The sequence below is a fragment of the Globicephala melas genome, chromosome 1 (assembly GCF_963455315.2).
Source record: "Globicephala melas chromosome 1, mGloMel1.2, whole genome shotgun sequence".
NCBI lineage: Eukaryota > Metazoa > Chordata > Mammalia > Artiodactyla > Delphinidae > Globicephala > Globicephala melas.
In genome coordinates, this window is record NC_083314.1 from 173,783,286 (window position 1) to 173,800,698 (window position 17,413).

Sequence of the window (17,413 nt, forward strand, 5' to 3'; positions counted from 1 at the left end):
GAAGACTGCAGGCTGACCAGAGACCCTCCTGGGGGGACAGTGAGGGGGCAGACTCCAAAGGGGCCACTCCAGGTCCCTAATCACAGGCAAATGGTGGATGGGCTGTTCGTCTCCAGAGCGCTGGCCATGAGAAGGGAATGGGCTCCTTTCCTGGCCTCCTGGGACCCCAGGGCAATGAAGGGACTGAGGCTGGGAGGCCCAGGGATCAGTAAGGGTTAGGTTGGGACTTGGGCTGGGGCAAGTCGCCCCAGGGGCCCTAGTAGGCCTGGCCAGTTTCCACAGGCAGGAGTCCCAGCACAGCCGAATGCTCCCCAAGCTTCATGCGACGCTGCGTGGAGAGGCTCACGTTTTTGGCCAGGTAATCAACAGCAGCTGGAAAAAAAAAAAAAAGATAAACTCCTAGAAATTGAGGTTCTTTTTGCCTATTATTCAATCTGCCCCACATCCGTTCACCCATCCATCCATCCATCCATCCATATATCCATCTATCCATCCATTTATTCCTTCATTAATTTATCCATCCATCCTTCTGTCCATCTATCCATCTCTTCTTCCATCCATCCATCCATCCATCCAATCATGTATTTATCCATCTATGCATTGTCCATTTATCCATTCCTCAGTTTGTCCATCCACTCCTTGCCTCTCCATATGTTCATCCACACATCCACCCATCCACCCATCCATCCATCCATCCATCCATTTCTTCATGAAGCTCTTTCTCTCACTTCCTCTCCAATCATTCAGCACGTATTTGCTTAACACATTATTTACCCAGCTCTTTCGTGGATTCTGTAGGGAAGTACAGAGGGTATCACATTGTTTAGAGAAGAATTAGTTCCTCTTTCCACCTATCCCTGCTCTGGGGGACATCCAGTGAGTCCCATGGCATCCAGGTAGTAATGAGGACAAGGTCCTTCTGCCTTTTTTGGACCCTAAGCCCAGCTCATGGATGAGGCAAAGCAAGACCTCGTACTCAAAAATCAAAGGAGATTTTTCCGGGGAGCTGAGGGGTCCATGCAGAAGGAGGAGCTAGGAGCCTGTAATGTAGGGAGTTGAGACGTTCAGCCTTGTCATTTCCGGTCACCCAGAGGAGAAGAATGAGAGTTTGAGGGTGTGTACTTGCGTGTGGTGAACCGTGGAAACGAGAATCTCCGGGATGTAGTAATGGGCACGAACAACACTAGTACATGTACGTGTGCACCGATGTGGGTGAGTGGTGTGCACCTACATGTGTAGAAAAACAGTGGGAACACCTGTGCATGTACAGGTAACTGCACAGGTGAGCTCTACCTAAGCCAGGTCCATGTGTCCGGGTGAGTGCGTATGTGTGTGCAGGTATGTCTACGTGTGTTCTGTCCTCACTGTCCTAATTGTGCCTGCCTGGGGCTGCAGCAGAAATCATCCCTGACCAAATGACGACTGGCATGTGACCAAGGCCTCTTGAAAGGCACAGAGATGCCACCTCCCAAACCAGAATCTGTGGCTGTGATCAATCCAACCCCCGGACCCCTCGGATCCAGAGGCGAGAGGAAGATGGAAAGGGGACTATGGTAGGAATCACGAGGCCTGGCCCAACACCCTCTCTGTCACTTGCTCACTGAGGGGCCCTGTAACACTCTACATGTCTCCTCAAAGTTGGGGGCTCCTGCCTGGGATGGGTGGGTAGAGCCAGGAGGTGATGGGCATGGCTGGAGTGCAACTGGGGAGGTGAGATGGGCTGTATCAATAATTGAGCTCCAGTGGCACTTCCCTGGCAGTCCAGTGGTTAAGACTCCACGCTTCCACTGCAGGGGGCTCAGGTTCAATCCCTGGCTGGGGAACTAAGACCCCGCATGCCACCCGGCATGGCCAAAAAAAAAAAAAAAAAAAAATTCTAAAAAATAATTTGAGCTCCAGGAGGCTGTATTGCCTAGGGGCTCAAATGACCTAGATGCAAACTAGGGCAAACTGATTTGGGGCATACCAACTCACCTGTCCAAGCCTCAGGTTCCTTGGGAGATAATAATAGCACCTAGGCTGAAGGGTAATTGGGATTAAATGAGAAAATGTATATAAAGTGGTTAGCTAGCACTGTGCCCGGCACACAGTGAGTTGGATAGATGTGGGCTCCCGGGATTGGGGCTTAGTAAGCGGACATGCCCTTTGATGGTGCAAGAAGGAAAGGAACAGTGAATGGGGCAATTCAGAGGCCCAGTTACCTCCTGCTCACGTGGCTTTGGGCAAATCACTTTGCCTCTCCAGCCCTGTTTCCTTGACTGTAAAATGGGGAGAACAAATTCCAGACTCCTCAAGGGCTGTTACGAGAATCAAATGAGATAATGGGCTTTAAGATGCCAGGCACGGAGTGCTCAGGGCATGGCCTCCTAGATTCCTAAAGGATGTGCAAGAGCCCTGGGGTCTTTCTGGAGTGTGTGGACCCTGTGCCCCTCAGCTTCCCAGGCTCTAGGGACTGAATTGGGCCCCTTGGGTGCTGCCTCTGAGGTCATTCAGCCTCCAGGCTCCCAGCAGGTAGGACAGAGTGGTGGTGGCCTGCTTTGGATGTAGCCCTTGCTCTGGGTGAGGGTGGGAAAATCTCCCATCTCTGGCCTCAGGGGGACCCGGCAGCTGTGGCCACACCATCTCAGCTACTTGGAGCCAGTTCCATCTGGGCTCCAGGTCCTGCCCACGAGAAGGCCTCACTGTCAGGGTGATAATAGGAAGGGGAAGAGGGGAAGCTAATGTTTCCCCAGAGCTGGCTCTCTGCCAGTCCTGTTCTAAGCACTTCATGTGCATCATCTCATTTAAAATTCTCGCAACAACTCTGTGAGGTTGGTATTATTACTATCATCCCCATTTCGCATGTGACAAAACTGAGGCCCTGCCCTGACAGACTGCATAACTTGAAAGATCCCAGGGCTCCTAAATTATGCAATCATAATTCAAATGCAGGCAGTCTGATGCCAGCTGCTACTCACCCCTGACCAACCCCACCCAGCAGCCTCCTACAGCATCACCCTTGTTCGTGTACAGCACTTCAGAGTGCATGGAACACTCTATACCCCAAAGCCTGCAATGGCCCCATTTTCTACTTCAGGAAACGTACGTGACTCGTCTAAGGGCACAGCTCTTCCTGCAGGTGGGGCAGAAAGGCCTGGCTTTGAATAACAATGATGGATGGGAACCACTAGGTACTAGGCGGACAAAATCTCATCTGATTCTTTCAACAGTCCCATGCTTTAGATACGGTTGTTCCCACTTTACAAACATGGAAACCAAGGCTCAGAAAGATGGCTGGCCCAGAGGCACGCGCACGGCACGTGAGCTGGAGGAGGCTGAATTTGTCCTGCTGTGTCTCTGGGCACTCTGTCTTTTCCTCTTTAGCCTCTCCCTGTCACCAGCCACAGCCCTGCGCACAGTAGGTGCTTGTGGTCAAGATGAGCGAGGAAACACCAAGCCAAAATTTACCTACGACCCAGCCTACTTCAAGGGCACCCGTCATCCCGCAGAGTCTGCCTCTCCCTGGGGTCAGGCCGGGGTCCGGCGAGGAGCAGGGCTGTGACATTTCTCATTATGGCGTCTGTCAATGGCCCTTCCTGTCCTCCTGTCTCTCTGCGTCTCCCCTCTTTTGCCTCGCGCCTGAGCCTGGGCTCTAAATGTCTCAAATTAGATTAATCGGGAGTTGGCAGGAGAGGTGGCAGCGATGCCAACCAGTAAACAGATCTCAGCCGTCAGCGTCTCGTCAGCCCGCGGCCCCAGAGGAGGACCGCGGCCCCAGAGGAGGGCCCTTCTAGACACAAATTCTTATTAGACTTGTCAGATCTATTAAAATTCTTTTCACACTTCTGCGTTCTATCAGCCCCATCATTAGTACGGCCCTGGCCTCTGGGAACACCAGGGCCGTATTAATCTGCCATGTGCCCCGTCCCTGCACCCCCTGCCCCCACCCCCTTTAGGGACGGGGAGAGACGGATGGATGGACGATGGTAGGGAGCAGGAAAGGAAGGTGTGAAGGTGTCCCTGGGAAGAGGAGAGGCCCGGGAAGAGGAGGTGGACTCTGCTGCTTAAGAGTTTGGCCCACATGACTCCAGGCACACCTGAAAGTGATGCTTTCCGTGGCTAAAGGTGTGGCCGTGTGCACGTCGATACGTACCACCGGGTGATCTCAGGCAGCCAATCTCTCTGGGATCCCATTTCCTCATCTGCCCAATGGGAATAATCCTGCACCCTGCACAGGGTGGCCGTCAGGATGGAATGCCAGACCCATAGTAGATGCTCAAGAAACCATCATTTCTCCTTTCTTTATACACATACATCTTGAATAGTTCTGCCTTGAAGCTATGTATAGACACACATTAGTGAATACCCACAGAGAAATAAATCTCTGTCCATGCACAGGTGCATGTGAAGTTGTGCACATGAGTCCACACCCAGGTGGGTCAAGGTGTGCATCGTTACTCAGGATCTTATACAGGTTTGTGGTTTGGCCCAAAGAGAACTAGGTTTGAAGTTAGGCGACCTGGAGTCCATCACTCACTTTCTGTGTGACCTTGGGGAAAGTTCCTCGTCTCTCTGAGCCATAGCTTTTGCATCTGTAACCTGAGAGCAAATAACCTGGGATTTTTGAGGATTACACGAAATGAGGAACATGCATTTCGCCCAGTGCCCAGTGGGCTAACCTCATGCATGGCACGGATGTGAGAAGATGACAGGTGGCCCTGGGCATACACAGCACGGCTTGGAACATGAGGCTCTCGCACATGAGCTGTGGGAGCCCAGTCATAGGTGGGTTTGGCCACCCATGAACATGGGGCAGTGGTCAGTGGGAAAACCGTGTGTCCCTGGGCTGTCCCAGGATGTCAAAGGTGAGGGGGATGGTACCAGGGGAAAACATCAAGACGATGGAGTCTAATCCCTGGGCCCCCATTTCGCAGATGGCAAAACTGAGGCTCAGAGAGGCAGGTGACTTGCCCACACCGTGGTGGTGGAGGGGCAGACTCTCCCTCAGGCCCCTCCCAGCCTGCCCCTGGAGCCTCTGTGGGGTGGGTGGAGGGGTATGGGGTCTGAGTTGGGAGGGCAGGAGAAGGTGGCCCGGGAGGTGCTCTGAGAGACCCTGGAGGAGCCAGGGGAGCAAGGGTGGAGCTAGAGGGGGAGTGAGTGGGAGGAGGGGGAGCCAGAGGGAGGAGGGCGGAGGGAGGATGGGGGGGTGAGTGGGAGGGTGAGTGGGGACAGGGGAGGAAATCACTGGCCAGCTTTTCCCCAGCAAAGGGGAACAAAACTCCTTTCTCGCCTCCTGGGCCCTTTTCCTTTTGATCCCCCCTCCTTCGCGGCCCCCGTGCTGACTTTGGGGTTAATTTTATTTCCGAGTTGGGCAGGCGCCCCTGGAGTGGGGCACAGGGCTCCGGGTGTGACTAACGCCTGCCCCAGGCCAGGGCTGCCGCCGCCGCCACTGGAGCTGCTCTAAACTCTTTATCAAGAGCATGTGTGTCCCGCTCCGTGCCCGGGAACACGGGCTGGGGCAGGGGGTCACCCTGGCCCCTCTGGAAACACTCCCGTGCACATGTAGGCACCCTGCTCGCAGATATACACGCACACGTGTGTTCTATGACCCCATGCACACACATTCACACACAGTTATACACACAGACAGCATCATGTGTTCACACCCAGATGCACAATTGGACACCAGTACACACAGCCACACCTATGCACACACTCAAGCAGGCCCACAGCCGTATGTACACTCTGCACACACACATACTCCCCAATACACACACTTCGACGCTCCAGCGTATGTGCATGCTGAACACACATGTACGTACTGCAACACACATTCGCACACTTACACACACCCCTGCGCACGGGCACACATATTTGTTACACACTCCACGTAGCGACGTAGGTCAAACACAGGCACCTACATAGACACTGAGCCACAGGTACACACTTCAACACACGTGCATATGTGTTACAGCCACATATACTCACATGACCAAACGTGCGCAGGAGTGTTAACACGCAAACCCACATGCAACCACGTGCACACGATATGCTCATTTATACTCACACGCGTGTGTCATATACACATATACCCACATGTGCCACTCACACATTCACATATATACCTATAAACATACCTACACGCAAGATGTGTGCACTTACACGTGCACGCCGAAACACACACACACACACACACACACACACACACACAAACTGTAAGGTATCCATGACGCATGTATTCGCACTCGCCCAGATACACGTACGTGAACACGCACATATACAGGGAAGGGGCTGCGAACACGGCTGGGAGGCGGAGGCCGGCACGGCTGGCCCTCATTTAGCCGTGGAGGCCAAGGCTGCGTGAGGATGGGTGGGTGGGTGTGGGCTTAGGAAGCAGAGGTCAGTGGGGCTGGGTCAGGGCTACACTGAGGGCAGAGAAGCACAGAAAAGCCCTGGGGCTGGAAGGTCACACCCTCTTGTCACTGCCCTTCTGATTGGTTTGACACCAGCAGGTGACGCCTTTGCCGGGGGCGGGGCAGGAGGGGCAGCCTGTGACCTTGGCTCCCCGGGCTGTTTTGACTGGCCCTGTTGCTGCCCCGTCCGTCTGTCCGTCCATCCCCGTCCAGCTGGAGGCTGTGGCCCAGCCCGCCTTTTGCAGCCTTTGGTCTGAGGGTCTGCCATCTCTAACCCCAGGCCAGGTGCCAAGGGTGTGGCAGCTGGGATGGGCGCCTGAGACCAGCTCACGGTTTGGGGAAACCAAGGCTGAGGATGGGCGCAGGGGAGATAACTCAAGATACTGCCTTGCCCTATAGCGGAGGTGGGGCGGGGAGAAAGGGGCAGGATCTCTCACGCAGGCGCGGGGCGTTGTCTGACACCAGCACACGCGGCTCTCCAGAGCACTTGAAATGTGCCTGGGGCAACCGGGGAACTGAATGTTACCTTTTGATTTCATTTTATCCAACTTAAATTTAAAAACTGAAATTCGCTTTAATTTAGTGGTTGGGAAACTTTTCAGTATATTTGGAACAACTTGGGTGTGTAAATCTACTTCCTCAGTTGTAAATTTGATGCAACTTAAATGCAGATCAAGTATTTCCAATGAAAACAGCATCTGAATGAAAATAGGCTGGATTTCAAAGACAGTGTACGAAAAAAAGAGTGTAAAAAAAACCTTATTACTAATTTTGTACGGATTACACATCGAGATGATCACCTCTTGGATATACTGGGTTACATAAAAAATGTTAGTAAAAATCATTCCACTTGTAAAACGTGGCTACTAGGGAATTTTAATGACACTGGTGGTTCGTATTAGTTCCTATGGGGCAGCGCGGCTCTAAGACAGTAGTAGTGTCTCAGCATCATCTTAGGACAGCCGTTCCGCCTTCTTGGAGCTCCATTTCCTCACCTATGAAATGGGCACCAGCACCCCAGCACCACCTTGCTGTTCTCTACACGTAAGTGGGAGGTCCTTGGAGGTGGGCGGGGCAGGGAGAGGGAGGGGGACGCCCAGGGCGCCAGGCACTCACTCTGGCCATACTGGCCGTACTGGTAGCCAGCCACGGGGTCCACGCTGTAGCCGGGGGTGCTGTAGGTGGGCGGGCAGTAGGACTGGGAGGTGGGCAGGCTGTCTCCCGGCTTGATGGAGTCAGCCCGCTGGCTGCAGCTGGCCGAGATGGAGGTGGCAGAGTCCAGGCCGCCGTGCAGCGGAGAGATGGAGAAGTCGGCCTGGGGCTGCGGTGGCACTGCGCTGGGGTTGCTCAGAATGCTCATCACCTGCGGGGGAGAGACCGTCAGTGCTGGCGCCATGGCAGGCGGGCGGGGCTCGGAGGAAGGACCTGGCAGACGCGAGGGTGAGCAGGGGAGGTGCCAGGCTGGCCTCGGACAGGCCTTTGCTGGAGTTGCTCCCTTGAGGCCCCTGCAGCCTTGAGATCCTCCATTTACGTGGCTTGCTTGCCTTTGTGGGCAAGACGGTTAGCAGTTTCTCTGGTCAAGTCCTGGCCCATGGAGCCTCCCTCCACTGAGAGCTTTTGGGGGCAGAGGGCAGGCATAGTTCCCCTCTCTATTCCTAGGCCTGGCTCTGAGGGGCACCTTATTTCTGTCTGCTGAATGAATGAATGCATACATGCATAAACAAATGACTGACTGAATGAATGAATGAACCAGCTAATTATGCCTCTCCCATCAGACTGGGATGCCCCCATCTTCCAACACAAAGGTTAAAGACTCTGGATCTGTCCAGCTTTACTCCCCCATCCTGTGCTACTATGCTCTTGACTTTGAGCTTCTGCCCCTACGTGGCCAATGCTTTCAAACAGCATTGATTCTGCCAGCTCCCGGGTGTCTGTGACCATCACCCCCTTCCTGCTTGGCCTGGTTTAGCAAACAGGAACTCACCATCAGTGCTGGCAACCCCAGCTGACAGGGTGAGGCTTGTCTCTAGAAACTCAGCTTAAAAACCTGGTGTTGGTTCATTGGTGTGTTCACTTATTCATTCAACAAACATGCATTGATGATGACTATGGCTCTAGGCCTCAGGCCGGGCCCTGGGACTTCAGAGGATGAAGAGCCATGGTCCTTGACCTTGACCGGAGGAGTCTCTGGGTCTGGTGAGGGTGGCAACTAGCAACAGATCATCAGAATATGGAGTGATGAGGGGCATGGTAGAGGCAGCAGAGGGGGCTGTGGGAGCCCAGAGGAGGGCGCCCAGGCATCCCGGTGGCCTAGCTACTGGAGATAGAGTGGGAAAGGTGGTGCAGGCAGCAGGTGCGGGCGGGGGGAGGTGCAGGTGGGGTGTCCTGGTCAATCCAGGAGAGATGATGGGGAAGGGGATAAAGAGGCAGCCCTTGTGGACCTGACCTGCAGGGCCCAGGATCCTGATGGCCTCCTGGTAATGCCACCCTTTATGGGGAGGGAGGCCCCAGGGCCAGGGTGGTCAGTCTGGCTGATAATCTGCTCAGCACGGAGCTGAAGGGCCATGCTGCAATCCATGCTGGGCACACGGTGTGCTCTCTGATGTCCCCACGCACCCCCCTGGGGAGAAAGCAGGCTTCGGGCATTGGAACAATGATCTTTTTGCCAACTAGACACCTTGTGAAAATTTTCACCTGCCCATTTTTGACCCATCCCTGCCACAGGCATGAGGCATGGGCGGGGTGGAGGGCATGGATGTGGAATCCTCAGGCCAGGGGCAGACACTGAGCTCCTCCACTTACTGGCTGTGCAGCCCGCCAGGGGTCCCTTAACCCCTGTGACCGCCCCCATCCTTAGAGTGTGGCTGGGAGGTTGAGACAGGCTCTGTGTGTGGAAAGTGCTCAGGAATCAGCAGCCCCAGATCCTCTAATGCTCCTCTTCCCCTTCTCCTTACCTTTCCCTCCTCTTAGCAACAGACTCGTGTGACTCTCCCGGTGCAGAGCCCTGCAGAGAGGTGTGAGGTGGAGCCATAAGGCCCATTTCTCGGATGGAGAAACTGAGGCCTGCGAAGGGCTGTGGCTTCCCCAGATCTCACAGCAGGTCTGCCAGGGAGCAGTCCAGGCCTGGCCCCACTCCCCCGATAATGGCAAGTCTGACTCTCCAAGATGGGTTTTAACCACGGTAGGGGTTCTCACCCCAGATGTTTGTTCCCTGGCAGCTGTTGGTGGGGGTGTGCAGTGGGGTCCCTCACCCCTGGGGGGCCTGGTTCCTCCGGAATGCCATGAGCACAGCCTCCCCCTGACTCTTCACACAATGTACGTTCCCAGAACGTTCCCCTCAGCCCTGGGGGTCACCCCCCTCTGTCCTTTCTTTCTCACCCTCTCCCAGAGCCAAAGTCAAGGGCACCAGGCCCACTGGGGCTGGACTTTGTCTCCACCGCAGCTGGGGGGGTTTAGCTGGGACTTCATGGGGTGTCAACCCAGTGAGATGGCAAAGACACACGGGGATGGGTCTGGGAGGAGACACCTGGACTAGTTTGGGTGTCTTTAGGGAGCTGAGTTCTCCCAAACTCACTCTTTGTTGAACATACTTCCGAGGCCTCTCTCATGGCAGGGTCCACCCAGGGGTGCTGGTGAGAGGGGCCCGGTGAAGGGGGTGGTGTGTGAGGACGTCTGACACCGCTGAGCTGGGTTTATTGCTCTCGGAGTGTTGAGATGGGGTCCTGGGTCTGAGGAATTTGCTGGTGTGTGTGTTTGGTGGGCCTGGCGGGGGGTGGGCGCCGTACTCAGGAATCTCACACTGCCCTGGGGTTAGGAGACCCGATTCTCTTCCAGGTTGCCTGTCAGGTTCCCACCTTCCATCTAAATTAAGAAAATCACCATCATCTCATTCCCTACCCCGTATCAACACTAACCCTGCTCTTCCCTTCAAGGAGGCCTGGGCCCCAGGAATAAACTTAGAGGTTTGGGGAAAACACACAGGCCCCCATTTCTTTTCCTTCAAAACGACAAGTGTGGGGCTGGGAGACTCTTGTGAGGGTTTGTCAGCTCTGGTCAGACCCCAGTTTAATCCTTACCTCCTGCACAGCACCCAGATGCCACCCCCAGAAAGGATGGGATGGAGGGGACAAAGCGGTTGTGGTTAGGGAGAGGAGGTGGGTGCTTTGGGGGATGGGCTGGGAGCTGTGCATAGACCCAGCACTCATCCTGCAAGGCAGAGCCCTGTAGACAACCACCACCAAATCTGACGACATGGCTTGAATTATCTGTGGCTCCTCGTACCTCCCAGATAAACAGGGCAAAGTCTTCTTGTGACTGGACCTCTACCTGCCTGTCCCAACTCCTCCCGCCCATTCCTACCTTGCACTTTATGGCCCAGCTATCCCAAACCATATAGTGTTTCCTGAAGACATCCTTCATTCATTCACTTATTCATTGATCAAACGTTTCACAGACTGCTACTATGTGCCAGGCTAGAGATAGGGCTGGACTGCGAGCTCTTTGAGGGCAGGATGGAACTGTGTTTCATCCATCATTGCAGCCTCAGTGCCTACATTGTACCTGCTACATACTATAAGCTCAGAAAATCCCATTGAATTCATGCATATTCACTTAGCAAATATTTATTGAGCACCTAATATGTGCCAGACACTAAGTCAGGCGCTGAGATGCAGTAATGAACAGCAGCAGCTCCACGACCTCCTGGAGCTGCCAGTCGAGTGAAGGAGGCTGACAACAAATAAATGAACAAATAATATAATTTATGATACTGATAAACGCTCTGGAAGAAAAATAGAGTATGTGGAGTAGTCAGGCAAGACCTCCCCAGAGAGGTGAGATTCAGCAAGACCAAAAAGAACCAGCCAAGGGAAGACAGAGCAGAGAGTTTTCCAGGCAGAAGAGTCAGCAAGTGCAAAGGCCCTGAGGTTGGAACACCTCAGGTTTGAGACATAGCAAGAAGGTCAACGAGAAGACTGAACATCCTCGGAGCTGCAAGCCTTCCTGGAATGCTTTGTCAGAAGGAGCTCATGTGGTGCCCAGTGGCTTGGGGGGTTGGACCCTGGATCATTAAGAGACAGCTCAGAATCAGCTCAGGCCCAGGGAGCTCTCCTTGTAATGGCACTTGTTCAATGGGATTTGCCCTGGGACATCAAATCAAATCCACATCTGGGGTGGGTGTGAATGGGGGATGTGCAGCATGTGCCCGCTCTCTTCCAGAGCGCCTGGAGGCCTGGGGATCAAAGGGTTTCCCTTGCATCCAACCCCTGTCTCAAGGCATGACCACTTCCAAGCTGATGGGATTGGACCCATCTAAAGAGCGGTGGGAGCTTCCCTGGTGGCGCAGTGGTTGAGAGTCCGGCTGCCGATGCAGGGGACACGGGTTCGTGCCCCGGTCCGGGAAGATCCCACATGCCGCGGAGCGGCTGGGCCCGTGAGCCATGGCCGCTGAGCCTGCGCGTCCGGAGCCTGTGCTCCGCAACGGGAGAGGCCACAGCAGTGAGAGGCCCGCGTACCGCAAGAAGTAAATAAATAAATAAAGAGAGGTGAGAGAGGGGAGCACTGAATGACTTCTCCAGCAAATGGGCTATTACCCCCATTCTGCAGATGGGGAAATCGAAGCACAGGAACGTGAAAAGGAGTGCCTGAGATCACACCGCCAGTAAGTGGCAGAGCTGGAATTTGAACCCGTGTCTCCCTGACCCCTAGCTGTGTTCCTTCCCCACAGCAAGCTGTGTTGGAGAGCACGAGAGAGAGAGAGGCCCTCGGCAACCGCACTGCACAGAGCCCCGCAGGCCTACGTGGCCCTCGCCAGCCTGTGGCTGGCCCATGGGCCCCCGGGAGTCCCTCTTTGCCCGCGGAAGCAGGAAGCGTTTGCCCAGAGTTAGGGGCCCAGCTGAGGTCTGGGGCCTGCAAACTTTTGAACTTGAGGAAGTCCTGGTCTGATGCGGTAATCCACCCCCCTCAAGTATGCTAAGGCCTCTCCCCCGGTGGGTTTTACTTTTTTCCCCGGTGACCTTGCTTTCACTAATGTATCACTTCTTGGTACGTTACCGTTACTAACTCAAAATCAATACCGACCTCCACATCTGTAAGGTTTTATCTGAAGGCAAATCTCTGGGCTGTCTGTCAGGCTGAGTGACAGCCATCCCTTCCTCTCCCCCTCTACCCGCCATGCCCCCCCCAAGCCCCTTCCTCTCCCTCTGCTCTAAATCAGTCCCAGCCTCCACCAGACTAAATCAATAAGGGGCCGGTCTCACCCCGCCACCTTCTGCCGCCGGGGAGAGGCTTCTAGGTTTTGGGGGGTGGGGGCCGCGGGAGCCAAGCACCAGCCCCCCTCCCACATCCTCTGCTCACCGCCCCCTCCCCCGGGACGTGCCGGCGCTCCCCTACTTTAAAAGAAGGGGATGGGAAAAATGTAATTAATTCCCTCCGTTCCTGAGCTGGCCCCGAGGGCCTGGGACAGAGGAGGCTGAGCTGTGAGATCTGCACCCTCTGTGATAACCGAACGTGGCTCTGGGAGCGAGGCTGCAATTAGAAGGGGTGATCACCGTCATCGGGGCTCCATGGCCAGGTTCAGGGTGGGTGAGTGGGCCCATGGCAGGATGCAGGGGGGGAGGAAGGGGCAGGGGCCGAGACTGGTGAGGTCGGGATGGTGGACCTGGAGATGAGACTGGGGTTAGAATGAGGCCAAGGACCACGGGACCAGTGACCAGGCAGCAGGTGGGGAGCCCCGCCTCTGCAATGCCACAAGGGGACCCTGAGGCCTCAGAGGGACAGCGGTTTCCCCAAAGACACTCGGCCAGTGAGTGCTCTGAGGGGCTTCCCTGCAGCATTGGGGACCAGGATATCTGCATGGGCATCCATGCTCTGCCGCTGACTAGCTGTGACCATGGGCAATTTCTTTAACTTTTTGGACCTCAGTTTTCTCATCTGTATAATGGGAATGATAGCAATTGTAGCTACCTATAGGGTTATTGGAAAGATTAAATGAGTCAATGCACATAGGATGCTTATGCAGTGCCGGGCGTGTCATTTGTTCTCGGTAAATGTAAGCTCTCCCCCTCCTCTTCCTCTCCCCCTACATGCCACCTGGATTAGATGGGACATGGCTTGAGACGAGGCAGACACAGGGACCTCCTCCCCGTCAGGGACCTCCTCCCTGTCAGGGACCCTGTCTCTTCTATCTCTTCTCCCCCAGGGGGCCTGGCACACAGTGGGTGCTTTCTGCAAGGAGCATCACTCTGCCTGCACTCTGGAAAGGGAGCAAGGCATGTGTCACGTGGACACATCATATCCCTCCGGGGGATGGTCTGGGGAGGCCCAGTTCATGGCTTGCCTTGGTCCCCAAGGGTCCCTGAATGTGCTCATTTGTAGAGAGTGGCGAATCTATGAAGTCTCGAGCTGAGAAATAGCGAGGCCCAGAATTCACACACCCACACAACACACACACTGCACAGAGCAGCCCACACTGCACCTCCACAGGGACACAGATCTGCATCCCAGAAGGTGAGACAACTCAAAACACCTCTTCTCCAGACCACCACATGGCTTTTCATCAAAACTCCGATAAACTGTCATGATAAACTTCACGTACACCCACCTACCCTTCTTAAACTCATCAATGCACTTTTGTGCACACACCTGCACGTAAGCACATCGAAATACACACATGAAAGCTGGGAGGCACCTCAGAGATTGGCACATCTTCAGAGATGGGGAAATGGAGGCTCAAAGAGGGGCAATGGTTTGCACTCGGGCAGAGTTGTCCCCGCAAACTAGCGGCACTGTAGCCGGTCCTGGGGCTCAAAACGGGCACCCCTCCTGCCGGTAGGCTCCGGTTTGGCCCCAAAATGACCAGCTGGCTTGGCACACAGCGCTTGGCACACAAGTGCTTTGATCTCCAAGCCTTAGGTCTGATTGCAGCCCTGCCTGGTCCACCCGCTTACTAACTCATCCTCCTGACTTCCACAAGAGCTGAGAGGGGCATGTTTGGGGAGCAGCCTGTTCCCATTGTCAGGGAGAGAAGGTAAGGGCACAGCTTGCCAGGAATGGAACACAATTTCCGTCTGCATTACATGAAATATGTCTCTTTGGACCACAGACTGTCCCAGGCTGAGGATGAGCCGGGGAAGCCCAGCTCATGACTTGCCCTGGTCTCTCAGGGTCTGGGGTCCGAAGTCCACCTCTGTGTCCAGATAAACCCCATAAGGGCAGGCTAAGAGCTGGGGAGAAGCCACAGGGCGGCTCCCCTGGGGTTTCTCCGCCCGGAGACCGCTTCTCCATGTTGGCTGCCCAGTGCAATCACCTGGAGAGTCTTTTAAAATGTTGATGCCAGGACCCCACCCCTTAGAGCTGCTGATTAGTTGGTCTGAGGGTCTGGGAATCGAGATTTTGAAAAGCTCATTTCTCCAATGATTCTAGTATGCTGCCAACTACGAGAACCACTGCTCTCAGATCATCACTATTATTGCTACACACACAGTATGACTACACTCCACACCCATGTGGGTGAAATCACGGGCACGCACACAGAGTACACACAGACACTCATACCGGGATAAGCACGGCATTATACAGACAAGCCAACACGGACACACAAAGAATGAGACACATGAACAACTGCCCGCCCCTACGCCATCCACACACTTCGCAGATGCACACAGGCAAACAGACCTACACACACCACACAGCGCAGGCACACATCTCACAAACGCACACCTGCCCATCCCGCCGCCTGTTCCCAGCTCCATGCTGGGATTAGTGCAAGCGAGAAATCACCCACCCGGATAGCCGCCCACCACCACTGCTCCCCCTCTCTCGCGCTCAATTCTCCGCTAAGAGGATCTGGGCCCCCTCCCCTCTCCCTGCCTCCTGTGGACAGCGGTAATGGGCTTCGGGTGCTGACTTGGAGTATCCGAACAAGATTTCCCGCAGGCCCCCCTGTCGCCGCCGCCCACTTCGCCTTCCATCTTTCTGCTTGTGGCCCTCGCCTGCCACACCCTCCACCAGCCACATCTCACACAGCAGCCCCCCGCCAACCAGGAAAGCTGGTGCCCAAGCAAGGATCCCTCCCCTGCCCGACCCCAGCCCCAGCCCCCTGGCTCCTGTTCCCCTCACGCTTGTCCCCACCCAGTCTTCCATGAAGGCCATTCTCTTGCACGAGCACCGCACCTTACAGTTTCGAAAGCCATCTCCCTTTAAGCCTCAGAACCATTCTGTGAAGCGCTGTTACCTCATTTCTCAGATAAAGAAACTGAGGCTTAGGAGGGGCTCACCCAGAATCACCTAGGGGATGAGCACCGGGGCAAGAACCCTCGACCCCTGACTTTTAGTCCGGTATTCTTGCCCTGCAATGGCTGTGGTCTTCACTTACCATATGTGGCTCTGGGTCATTCTTAACACTGTGTATGTGTGTGTGTTGTGTGTGTGTGTATTATACGGGAGCATATGGGGGATACTGCATGTGTGAGACTAGCGTGGGTGTGTACGCACGCAGGTGCACGTGAAAGTACTGTGTGTATGTATATTTGAATTTTGTATGTGTGTTTGTGAGTCTGTGTGTGCATGTCTCGTACGTGCACACATGTACCCATGAGAGTACGTCTGCAGATGTGAGTTCTGTATGTGTGCTCCTGAGTTCGTGTGATAGTATTGTGTGTTCATGTGTGTGAGTATCGTTTGTGATTCTCACGTGTGAGTGTTGCTAATGGGTACAGCATGTGTGTCTGGGCACATGTCCAGTCTGCCCCTCTGGTTGATCTCACCAAGGGCACACACTGGGGCTTGGGGACCTCAGAGCTCAGAGGGCCCTCGGGAAACAGGCTGTCACTGACTGTCATCTCTGGCCAGGAGGGCCCTCCCCACCGCCAGAGTCCACCAGCTTCTCTCCTCCCTCCACGTGGGAGTTCCACAGACCGCACCCCAAAAGACTCAGGAGTCAGGCTCTGTTTGATGGGAGAGGAAAGCAGGGAGGATAATTTCTGCAGAGGAAGGATTCAGCCAAGGCTGTGGTAAGAACCTCCTGGTGTGTGAAGGGAGATACTCTGAGAGACAAAGCCAAAAAAGGGCATCACTGAGAGAAAACTTTCCGCCCTGCCATGGTCCCCCTTTCTCCCCTGGGCACAGACTGACCTTGACCTTGGATTGGACCAAGAGCTGCTAGAGGCACATTTGCTGTCCTATTTACTCCCTGTGCCCATCACACAGTAGATGTCTAACAAATATTTATTGAGTGAGTGAATCCGTGAATGAATGAATTTACTTATCTTTTATCCCCAGCACAGGGCCTGGCACAGAGTTGGGTGGATGAAAATAAACAGAAGGTCCCTCCTCTCCCCAGGGGTCCCTGCCGGCTTAGCTAAAGGCTGTTTCGAAAATGGCGGGATGCACAGAACGACTTCCCACTCATTGTCCAAGAAGCTAAGACTCTCCCTCTCTCTCTCTCTCACACACACACACACAAATTTCCAGTGTTTGGTCTACAAGATGTCAACCTCCAAATATGTGGAAACTTCTAGAAGCATCTAGAAACACTGGTGGGGTGGGGGCAGACTTTGGCTTCCCCCTCCCTAGGTGGATCGTGGGTTGGCCCCAGTCTGAAGGGGTCTGTGCCAGGATGGGTCCAAGGGCTCCTGGTCCCTGGTGGGTGCTGGAGCTGATGGGGTGTGGTGGGATTCAGAGACCATTTCTGATGGCGTGATAATGGCGGATGGGGATTAGCGCAACTCCGCTCTCAGAGCGGTGGTGGGGTTGGAGAAGGAAGGGGCCGATCGCTGGGAAAGATATGACTATTTAAAGATAATGATTGCATAAATTTAATTAGCACACTTTCACGCGGCAAATGGCCGTTTTGTAATTAATGTATCTGGCTTTACTAAGCATGAAAGATCCCATCTCCCCCCCCTCCCCTCCAGCTCCCCCTCCTCTGCGGCCCTAATGAAAGACAGAGAGCAAGTGACAGAAACAGTTTGTCAGAGGCTCCAGGTGTCAGGGGCCTAATTGGCTGAGCTGAAGGGAGGAGG

The 17,413-nt window shown here is 54.5% G+C and overlaps 1 protein-coding gene across 2 annotated transcripts in view; it reads right to left on the reverse strand.

Annotated features, from left to right (window-relative positions):
- Positions 1-256: 256 nt before the first annotated feature.
- PAX7 (paired box 7) overlaps positions 257-17,413 on the reverse strand; it is a 99,161-nt gene continuing 82,004 nt past the window's right edge. For both annotated transcript variants that reach the window (XM_060289238.1, XM_060289230.1), the window contains exons 8-9: positions 7,509-7,755; positions 257-372 (exon numbers count right to left, since the gene is read on the reverse strand). In XM_060289238.1, the coding sequence (XP_060145221.1) occupies positions 257-372; positions 7,509-7,755 (363 nt within the window). The remainder of the gene's footprint in view (positions 373-7,508; positions 7,756-17,413) is intronic.